Below are 12,087 nucleotides of genomic sequence, written 5' to 3' on the forward strand. Positions count from 1 at the left end.
ATATAGAGTATAATAACAATCACGTAAAAATGATGTCATGAAAGATAACTCAAACTCCTTCAAATTGAAAAAAAAACCTCCTCAACTCCTTCGACGCCAATAGATGAAGCAAGATTAAGGGTGAACTTTAATTTCATTTCTTCTTCAACTACGTTTTAAAAGAGACAAACAAATTTACCTTGTACCTTGTATTGTCACCAATATGTAAGAACAATGCCAATGATTGTCACAGTTGTGCTTTTCTTCATAGTTTACAGAGGACATCATTAACGTGTTGATGGCGCACATCCTGGCGCAGACAAACCACAGGAGGAGAATGCCAGACAGCATCTTGCCCGTGTCTGGAACTGGTTAATATTCGTGGCCGATGGCAGAGTTCCTGCTGTGGCCCTGCCTTTATCACCGTACATTCCGAGTTCCGGAACTTTCATCTGAAATGAAGCAGTTGAAAGTTCCGGAACTCGAAATATATAGATGTCATCTAACTTTGTTGTGAGTGTGATGTCACGGAGAAAACATTCGGCCACAGTCTCAGAGGTTCTAGCTGACCTAAATATCACAAGATATCGCACACTTCTCCACGAAGCCTCGTAACAAATGTTAGATTGTTATTTAAAGTGGATTTTTGATGACATCATGTCATAGCTTAAACTCACTGAACTCATTTGAGGCGAAAAACTTGACTTCTGAAAGCGTGTGTTTTCAATTCCAGTTTAAGTGTGTTTATGTAAATAGGTGGAGGCCAATTAGTGGGCATCCAGCTGAATAAATGTTTGTCATCACAAATTCATTGACTTCATCAGCTAACCTGCCATCATTTTCAATCACTGTGGACTACACCAAACACCTTTGGCTGTAAAGAGATCATGTGAGAAGTGATGCAAAAGCACAGATGTAGGAGCCAGGAAATGAGTGAAAATGAGGCGTGTAAACTAAACTAAGTGCTTATTGTATTTGTGGTTAAATTGTTATGCGTTCACGGAAATTTTGTAATAATTGATTGTGCATCGCACAGAGGACAAAATTATCATACAAATACAATAATTATCGTACATCTGACAACGCTGAGAAGGTGAAGATTTTCTGGTGGTCTCAGTCCTGTTCCCCTCTGTGTTCTGCCACTTCCTACCTCTTCAGTACATATTGTTTTTAAAAACATGTTTAAATTCATTAAATGTTCCACATGTTTTCAGTTTAACCCCTTCTATGATTCCATTGTGTAAAATAAATCAAAATATCACCTCTAATGAATCATGAATCAATTGTGTATACGCCCAAACAGATTAATATGAATAAACAAACAGCTGTTTGATTAACACTTCCTGGAGTTCACACACGAAAAACATGATTTCAATTTTAGATGCATTCATGAAAACTGTTCATTTGAAAGAAATCAAACTACTAAACACATCTGAGCAATAGTGTTATTATGACTTGTTAATTTGAGTTGGGAAAACCACATTTATTTTTGGCTTGTATTTAAGTGTGTACTTATTCCTACTGTTTTTGGAACATGTGATATTGAAGTTTTAGTAGTTTGAGTATTTGTTTATTGAGACTGGAATATAGGTTTTGTATGGGCCTCTTTTTTTTTTTATCTTCATTGCAGTCAGCCGTAAGGCTCATTTGCTTTGTCTGAGTTTGTTTTTTGTTTGTTTGTTTATTTTGCTTGGTTTGGTTTATATGTTTGAAATACAGATTAATTACTATAATTTACAAACCAACAGATAAGTTACTTATTATCATTAAAACCAGAAATCACAATCCAAAATACTGGAGACCAACTTTGATTGTTTCTGTTTCAGCTTTATTATAGACAATTGATTACTGGTTGATATAGATATAGAGTATAATAACAATCACGTAAAAATGATGTCATGAAAGATAACTCAAACTCCTTCAAATTGAAAAAAAAAACCTCCTCAACTCCTTCGGCGTAATAGATGAAGCAAGATTAAGGGTGAACTTTAATTTCATTTCTTCTTCAACTACGTTTTTAAAAGAGACAAACAAATTTACCTTGTACCTTGTATTGTCACCAATATGTAAGAACAATGCCAATGATTGTCACAGTTGTGCTTTTCTTCATAGTTTACAGAGGACATCATTAACGTGTTGATGGCGCACATCCAGCGCAGACAAACCACAGGAGGAGAATGCCAGACAGCATCTTGCCCGTGTCTGGAACTGGTTAATATTCGTGGCCGATGGCAGAGTTCCTGCTGTGGCCCTGCCTTTATCACCGTACATTCAGAGTTCCGGAACTTTCATCTGAAATGAAGCAGTTGAAAGTTCCGGAACTCAGAATATATGGTGATATCATCTAACTTTGTTGTGAGTGTGATGTCACGGAGAAAACATTCGGCCACAGTCTCAGAGGTTCTAGCTGACCTAAATATCACAAGATATCGCACACTTCTCCACGAAGCCTCGTAACAAATGTTCGATTGTTATTTAAAGTGGATTTTGATGACATCATGTCATAGCTTAAACTCACTGAACTCATTTGAGGCGAAAAACTTGACTTCTGAAAGGCGTGTGTTTTCAATTCCAGTTTAAGTGTGTTTATGTAAATAGGTGGAGGCCAATTAGTGGGCATCCAGCTGAATAAATGTTGTCATCACAAATTCATTGACTTCATCAGCTAACCTGCCATCATTTTCAATCACTGTGGACTACACCAAACACCTTTGGCTGTAAAGAGATCATGTGAGAAGTGATGCAAAAGCACAGATGTAGGAGCCAGGAAATGAGTGAAAATGAGACGTGTAAACTAAACTAAGTGCTTATTGTATTTGTGGTTAAATTGTTATGCGTTACGGAAATTTTGTAATAATTGATTGTGCATCGCACAGAGGACAAAATTATCATACAAATACAATAATTATCGTACATCTGACAACGCTGAGAAGGTGAAGATTTTCTGGTGGTCTCAGTCCTGTTCCCCTCTGTGTTCTGCCACTTCCTACCTCTTCAGTACATATTGTTTTTAAAAACATGTTTAAATTCATTAAATGTTCCACATGTTTTCAGTTTAACCCCTTCTATGATTCCATTGTGTAAAATAAATCAAAATATCACCTCTAATGAATCATGAATCAATTGTGTATACGCCCAAACAGATTAATATGAATAAACAAACAGCTGTTTGATTAACACTTCCTGGAGTTCACACACGAAAAACATGATTTCAATTTTAGATGCATTCATGAAAACTGTTCATTTGAAAGAAATCAAACTACTAAACACATCTGAGCAATAGTGTTATTATGACTTGTTAATTTGAGTTGGGAAAACCACATTTATTTTTGGCTTGTATTTAAGTGTGTACTTATTCCTACTGTTTTTGGAACATGTGATATTGAAGTTTTAGTAGTTTGAGTATTTGTTTATTGAGACTGGAATATAGGTTTTGTATGGGCCTCTTTTTTGTTTTGTTTTTTTTATCTTCATTGCAGTCAGCCGTAAGGCTCATTTGCTTTTGTCTGAGTTTGTTTTTTGTTTGTTTGTTTATTTTGCTTGGTTTGGTTTATATGTTTGAAATACAGATTAATTACTATAATTTACAAACCAACAGATAAGTTACTTATTATCATTAAAACCAGAAATCACAATCCAAAAACTGGAGACCAACTTTGATTGTTTCTGTTTCAGCTTTATTATAGACAATTGATTACTGGTTGATATAGATATAGAGTATAATAACAATCACGTAAAAATGATGTCATGAAAGATAACTCAAACTCCTTCAAATTGAAAAAAAAACCTCCTCAACTCCTTGACGCCAATAGATGAAGCAAGATTAAGGGTGAACTTTAATTTCATTTCTTCTTAAACTACGTTTTTAAAAGAGACAAACAAATTTACCTTGTACCTTGTATTGTCACCAATATGTAAGAACAATGCCAATGATTGTCACAGTTGTGCTTTTCTTCATAGTTTACAGAGGACATCATTAACGTGTTGATGGCGCACATCCTGGCGCAGACAAACCACAGGAGGAGAATGCCAGACAGCATCTTGCCCGTGTCTGGAACTGGTTAATATTCGTGGCCGATGGCAGAGTTCCTGCTGTGGCCCTGCCTTTATCACCGTACATTCCGAGTTCCGGAACTTTCATCTGAAATGAAGCAGTTGAAAGTTCCGGAACTCGGAATGTATATGATGTCATCTAACTTTGTTGTGAGTGTGATGTCACGGAGAAAACATTCCGCCACAGTCTCAGAGGTTCTAGCTGACCTAAATATCACAAGATATCGCACACTTCTCATGAAGCCTCGTAACAAATGTTCGATTGTTATTTAAAGTGGATTTTTGATGACATCATGTCATAGCTTAAACTCACTGAACTCATTTGAGGCCGAAAAACTTGACTTCTGAAAGGCGTGTGTTTTCAATTCCAGTTTAAGTGTGTTTATGTAAATAGGTGGAGGCCAATTAGTGGGCATCCAGCTGAATAAATGTTTGTCATCACAAATTCATTGACTTCATCAGCTAACCTGCCATCATTTTCAATCACTGTGGACTACACCAAACACCTTTGGCTGTAAAGAGATCATGTGAGAAGTGATGCAAAAGCACAGATGTAGGAGCCAGGAAATGAGTGAAAATGAGACGTGTAAACTAAACTAAGTGCTTATTGTATTTGTGGTTAAATTATTGTACGTTACGGAAATTTTGTAATAATTGATTGTGCATTGCACAGAGGACAAAATTATCATACAAATACAATAATTATCATACATCTGACAACGCTGAGAAGGTGAAGATTTTCTGGTGGTCTCAGTCCTGTTCCCCTCTGTGTTCTGCCACTTCCTACCTCTTCAGTACATATTGTTTTAAAAACATGTTTAAATTCATTAAATGTTCCACATGTTTTCAGTTTAACCCCTTCTATGATTCCATTGTGTAAAATAAATCAAAATATCACCTCTAATGAATCATGAATCAATTGTGTATACGCCCAAACAGATTAATATGAATAAACAAACAGCTGTTTGATTAAAACTTCCTGGAGTTCACACACGAAAAACATGATTTCAATTTTAGATGCATTCATGAAAACTGTTCATTTGAAAGAAATCAAACTACTAAACACATCTGAGCAATAGTGTTATTATGACTTGTTAATTTGAGTTGGGAAAACCACATTTATTTTTGGCTTGTATTTAAGTGTGTACTTATTCCTACTGTTTTTGGAACATGTGATATTGAAGTTTTAGTAGTTTGAGTATTTGTTTATTGAGACTGGAATATAGGTTTTGTATGGGCCTCTTTTTTTTTTTTTATCTTCATTGCAGTCAGCCGTAAGGCTCATTTGCTTTTGTCTGAGTTTGTTTTTTGTTTGTTTGTTTATTTTGCTTGGTTTGGTTTATATGTTTGAAATACAGATTAATTACTATAATTTACAAACCAACAGATAAGTTACTTATTATCATTAAAACCAGAAATCACAATCCAAAAAACTGGAGACCAACTTTGATTGTTTCTGTTTCAGCTTTATTATAGACAATTGATTACTGGTTGATATAGATATAGAGTATAATAACAATCACGTAAAAATGATGTCATGAAAGATAACTCAAACTCCTTCAAATTGAAAAAAAAACCTCCTCAACTCCTTGACGCCAATAGATGAAGCAAGATTAAGGGTGAACTTTAATTTCATTTCTTCTTCAACTACGTTTTTAAAAGAGACAAACAAATTTACCTTGTACCTTGTATTGTCACCAATATGTAAGAACAATGCCAATGATTGTCACAGTTGTGCTTTTCTTCATAGTTTACAGAGGACATCATTAACGTGTTGATGGCGCACATCCTGGCGCAGACAAACCACAGGAGGAGAATGCCAGACAGCATCTTGCCCGTGTCTGGAACTGGTTAATATTCGTGGCCGATGGCAGAGTTCCTGCTGTGGCCCTGCCTTTATCACCGTACATTCCGAGTTCCGGAACTTTCATCTGAAATGAAGCAGTTGAAAGTTCCGGAACTCGAAATATATATGATATCATCTAACTTTGTTGTGAGTGTGATGTCACGGAGAAAACATTCGGCCACAGTCTCAGAGGTTCTAGCTGACCTAAATATCACAAGATATCGCACACTTCTCACGAAGCCTCGTAACAAATGTTCGATTGTTATTTAAAGTGGATTTTTGATGACATCATGTCATAGCTTAAACTCACTGAACTCATTTGAGGCTGAAAAACTTGACTACGAAAGGCGTGTGTTTTCAATTCCAGTTTAAGTGTGTTTATGTAAATAGGTGGAGGCCAATTAGTGGGCATCCAGCTGAATGAATGTTTGTCATCACAAATTCATTGACTTCATCAGCTAACCTGCCATCATTTTCAATCACTGTGGACTACACCAAACACCTTTGGCTGTAAAGAGATCATGTGAGAAGTGATGCAAAAGCACAGATGTAGGAGCCAGGAAATGAGTGAAAATGAGACGTGTAAACTAAACTAAGTGCTTATTGTATTTGTGGTTAAATTTTTGTACGTTACGGAAATTTTGTAATAATTGATTGTGCATCGCACAGAGGCCAAAATTATCATACAAATACAATAATTATCGTACATCTGACAACGCTGAGAAGGTGAAGATTTTCTGGTGGTCTCAGTCCTGTTCCCCTCTGTGTTCTGCCACTTCCTACCTCTTCAGTACATATTGTTTTTAAAAACATGTTTAAATTCATTAAATGTTCCACATGTTTTCAGTTTAACCCCTTCTATGATTCCATTGTGTAAAATAAATCAAAATATCACCTCTAATGAATCATGAATCAATTGTGTATACGCCCAAACAGATTAATATGAATAAACAAACAGCTGTTTGATTAACACTTCCTGGAGTTCACACACGAAAAACATGATTTCAATTTTAGATGCATTCATGAAAACTGTTCATTTGAAAGAAATCAAACTACTAAACACATCTGAGCAATAGTGTTATTATGACTTGTTAATTTGAGTTGGGAAAACCACATTTATTTTTGGCTTGCATTTAAGTGTGTACTTATTCCTACTGTTTTTGGAACATGTGATATTGAAGTTTTAGTAGTTTGAGTATTTGTTTATTGAGACTGGAATATAGGTTTTGTATGGGCCTCTTTTTTTTTTTTTTATCTTCATTGCAGTCAGCCGTAAGGCTCATTTGCTTTTGTCTGAGTTTGTTTTTTGTTTGTTTGTTTATTTTGCTTGGTTTGGTTTATATGTTTGAAATACAGATTAATTACTATAATTTACAAACCAACAGATAAGTTACTTATTATCATTAAAACCAGAAATCACAATCCAAAAACTGGAGTCCATCTTTGATTGTTTCTGTTTCAGCTTTATTATAGACAATTGATTACTGGTTGATATAGATATAGAGTATAATAACAATCACGTAAAAATGATGTCATGAAAGATAACTCAAACTCCTTCAAATTGAAAAAAACCTCCTCAACTCCTTGACGCCAATAGATGAAGCAAGATTAAGGGTGAACTTTAATTTCATTTCTTCTTCAACTACGTTTTTAAAAGAGACAAACAAATTTACCTTGTACCTTGTATTGTCACCAATATGTAAGAACAATGCCAATGATTGTCACAGTTGTGCTTTTCTTCATAGTTTACAGAGGACATCATTAACGTGTTGATGACGCACATCACGGCGCAGACAAACCACAGGAGGAGAATGCCAGACAGCATCTTGCCCGTGTCTGGAACTGGTTAATATTAAGTGGCCCGATGGCAGAGTTCCTGCTGTGGCCCTGCCTTTATCACCGTACATTCAGAGTTCCGGAACTTTCATCTGAAATGAAGCAGTTGAAAGTTCCGGAACTCAGAATGTATGGTGATGTCATCTAACTTTGTTGTGAGTGTGATGTCACGGAGAAAACATTCGCCACAGTCTCAGAGGTTCTAGCTGACCTAAATATCACAAGATATCGCACACTTCTCCACGAAGCCTCGTAACAAATGTTCGATTGTTATTTAAAGTGGATTTTGATGACATCATGTCATAGCTTAAACTCACTGAACTCATTTGAGGCGAAAAACTTGACTTCTACGAAAGGCGTGTGTTTTCAATTCCAGTTTAAGTGTGTTTATGTAAATAGGTGGAGGCCAATTAGTGGGCATCCAGCTGAATAAATGTTTGTCATCACAAATTCATTGACTTCATCAGCTAACCTGCCATCATTTTCATTCACTGTGGACTACACCAAACACCTTTGGCTGTAAGGAGATCATGTGAGAAGTGATGCAAAAGCACAGATGTAGGAGCCAGGAAATGAGCGAAAATGAGACGTGTAAACTAAACTAAGTGCTTATTGTATTTGTGGTTAAATTATTGTACATTACGGAAATTTTGTAATAATTATTATTAATTATGCATTGCACAGAGGACAAAATTATCATACAAATACAATAATTATCCTACATCTGACAACACTGAGAAGGTGAAGATTTTCTGGTGGTCTCAGTCCTGTTCCCCTCTCTGTTCTACCACTTCCTACCTCTTCAGTACATATTGTTTTTAAAAACATGTTTAAATTCATTAAATGTTCCACGTTTTCAGCTTAACCCCTTCTATGATTCCATTGTGTAAAATAAATCAAAATATCACCTCTAATGAATCATGAATCAATTGTGTATACGCGGAAACTAATATGAATAAACAAAAAGCTGTTTTATTAAAACTTCCTGGAGTTCACGCACGAAAAAACATGATTTAAATTTAAGATGCATTCATGAAAACTGTTCATTTGAAAGAAATCAAACTACTAAACACATCTGAGCAATAGTGTAATTATGACTTGTTAATTTGAGTTGGGAAAACCACATTTATTTTTGGCTTGTATTTAAGTGTGTACTTATTTCTACTGTTTTTGGAACATGTGATATTGAAGTTTTAGCAGTTTAAGTATTTGTTTACTGAGACTGGAATACAGGTTTTGTATGGGCCTCTTTTTTTTTTAAACTTCATTGCAGTCGGCCGTAAGGCTCGTTTGCTTTTGTCTGTGTTTTTGTTTGTTTGTTTGTTTCATATGTTTGAAATAAAGATTCATTCATTCAATTAACAACAGATTTGTTGCTTATTATCATTAAAACCAGAAATCACAATCCAAACAGTAAAAACTGGAGACCAACTTTGATTGCTTCTGTTTCAGCTTTATTATAGAGACAATTGATTACTGGTTGATATAGAGTATAATAACAATCACGTAAAAATGATGTCATGAAAGATAACTCAAACTCCTTCAAAAAAAAAAGAATCACATCATCATGATTTCAAATCAAATATCAGTTCAATACAACAAGATAAAAGTCAGTGACATGATCCAAAAGAAAAGCTGAGGTGAGAGCAGCGTTCACAGGTGAAGAACTGAAATGTTAAAGATGATGAACAACAGTGTGAGAGTGCAGAGCGCCCCCTGCTGTGTGTCAGGCTGCAGCCCAAAACTCTGATCCCTGAAGCCACACGGACCCACAACAGCACAAAGAAAATACACACACAATATGTACAATATATACAGATTTATCTGCACGCTGTCAGGTCAAAGGTCGACTTCTGACCTGAGAAACTTTGTCTCTCACTATTCTTATTTTTCTCTCTTTCTAAACATCAAGGTATAACATTTAAAATAAAACAAAAAGTATCATCCAGAAAAATTTCAGACTGAAGCTTCAGCTGATTGTACTACTTAATATATTCTCACGAGGAACTCATTTTCTACTAAACATAACTATAAACAAAAGAAAGTGTAAAAACAAACACAAAATTCATAAGTTTTCTGAAATTTCATTCAAATTAAACCATATTCCAGCTCTATATTTATTAACCACATTTTAAATCTTTTTTTTTTTAAATAAGTTTTCATTGTTAACCAGACTTTACACATTTTAATTCACTGTGACAACCGTTCCACCTGTGAGCCCTGTGACAGACACACATGTGCTTTGCATGTTTTTTTCCAGCTTTATCCTGACATTTGATTTTCACTCACTCATTCTATTTCAGCATCTTGAAACATCATTCTTATGTCGTCACTGATTTGCCAGTTTTTAAATATGAAAAACTGTGTTTTAGGTCATTTAAATGATAGCTGGTCCTGGTCCTCCGGTTCACAGCGACCACGATGACACAGAGCGTCAGCAGCAGAAGGCTGAGCACTGACCATCTCACTTTGTAGAAGGTGGAGTGAACCCCAAACGGATCTTTGTACTGTAACACTGTTTTGCTTGCTGTCAGACATTGAAAAGGTTCACCCCAAACTACACACCAATACTCTCCTGTGTCTCTCAGTGAGACATTAGAGATAACCAAAGTACCACCATCACCGTACCTTATTCTTCTCATCCCCCTTAAAGGCCATACAACAACAACTCTGCCTTCTGTTTGGTTCGACTTAATGAACCAAAAATACCACCGCCCCCTTTCCTGATCTTTGCATCTGAGAGTGACGTTTTCTCCCTCTGAGAAGAGCTCTACATCAGGAGGACCAAAGTTAGGACACACCAGGAGATAGTACTGTTTCTCACTGACAGGAGTTTTACAGACGTACTCACCTGAGTGGTTTAATGTCAGTGATGAAACCACCAGAGAGTAGTTTTGGTCCACAGTCTGGTTTGGTTGTTTTACTGTACTTACAGCCCAGCGTGGGGGCTGGTCATCACTGAAATCAGTGAGAGCGCACGGTAACACGGCCGTCTCTCCCACTGAGCGATAGATCGCCTCTGTGTACACCTTTAACACTACAGAGTCACTGCTGACACACTGCTGCTGCTCCATCAGCAGACAGCTGAACTCTGTCTTGGCTGTTGTTGTGAAATTAAACACGTGAAGAGCTGATGTGTTTTTATTCAGTTGGTATCTTCCTCCAACATCGTCCATCACTGATGTCTCATTGTCCCCAAAAACTCTGCTCCATATTTCCTGTTTAAATCCAAAGTCACGTCTGAGCCACAGGACGTTCAGATTGTCAGCCGCTCCCTCACATGGCAGAACCTCTGTTGCCCCAGCTGTCACTCCAAAACCTCTTCCATGAACCACTCTCCTGCAGACGATGACAGAGCTGTTCTTGTCATGTGTGACTCTGCCGTCGTTCCAACACTCCTCTCGGTACGGGCCGGAGTCTGAGTGGGTCAGGTTGTGGATCTTGTAAGAAGAGATATTGTTTGTGCTGATGACTGACAGTCGTTGTTTCAGGTCTTCAGGTGCTGTGGAGTTGTGGGACCAGAGGTCAGAGGTGTTCCACAGGACGAGCTTCTCCTCACCAACAGACCTGGAGATCAGGCAGGAGTCGGCCTCCTCGGGGAGCTCAAAGGTGTAAGAGTCCCGTTCCTTCTTGATGCTGATGAGTTCTTGTGCATGAATGTTGTTGATGAGAGCAAACAGCAGGAACCAGAGCTCTGTGACTGCAGCCATTCTGCTCCGAGGTCTCCGTCTGAGAGTCTGTCAAACACTGACAGATCATGAACTCTGTGTCAACCCTCATCATCAGCTTCTCTCTGCGGTCTCAACAACCTGTCACATGTCTTTATCTCTTCATCAGCGGAAACTTCGATGCACCCGGCTCTCTATCCAGTCATCTCTGTCAGTGAGGCTGTCGTGTCTTAAAACACACATTACTGAGGAACTGAAATGATTTTACAGAACTGGGTTGGTTTGGATTTAGTTTGTTCATGCCTCAAACAGACAGGGTCTCGCATGCAACTAAACACCTCTTTTACTAACCAAGGCAGGTGCCTGATTTGCACCTGATTGTCAGCACCTGTGAGGATGGGCCCTGCTACAGTGGTCAGTTGGTGTCGCTCCAAGAATCGTGCCAGAGTGACCAGCACAACCACGTTGGCTGACATACGGCAAATGCTGGCTGAAGAAAGGGATGCCATCCCACTGCAGTGTGTGACCAGGCTGGTGACCAGCATGAGGAGATGCCAGACTGTTGTGGCTGTGTATGGTTCCTCCACACGCTACTGAGGCTCTTTTTTGTTAAATGAATAAATTAATAAATTGACAATATGTCTTGTTTCTTCAGACGTCAATCATCCAATCCAACAAACAAGAGTCAATAGCAGAATAAGCTGC

The 12,087-nt window shown here is 37.3% G+C and overlaps 1 protein-coding gene across 1 annotated transcript; it reads right to left on the reverse strand.

Moving 5' to 3' along the window:
* Positions 1–9,161: 9,161 nt before the first annotated feature.
* Positions 9,162–11,790, reverse strand: LOC148185418 (uncharacterized). Its single transcript, XM_088074928.1, has one exon. The coding sequence runs from the start codon at positions 11,422–11,424 to the stop codon at positions 10,036–10,038; it is 1,389 nt and encodes a 462-aa protein (XP_087931054.1). The 5' UTR covers positions 11,425–11,790; the 3' UTR covers positions 9,162–10,035.
* Between the last annotated feature and the right edge of the window lie 297 nt (positions 11,791–12,087).

Source organism: Plectropomus leopardus, unplaced genomic scaffold (genome assembly GCF_026936395.1).
Source record: "Plectropomus leopardus strain MGB_pleo_1.0 unplaced genomic scaffold, ASM2693639v1 Contig38, whole genome shotgun sequence".
Lineage (NCBI taxonomy): Eukaryota > Metazoa > Chordata > Actinopteri > Perciformes > Serranidae > Plectropomus > Plectropomus leopardus.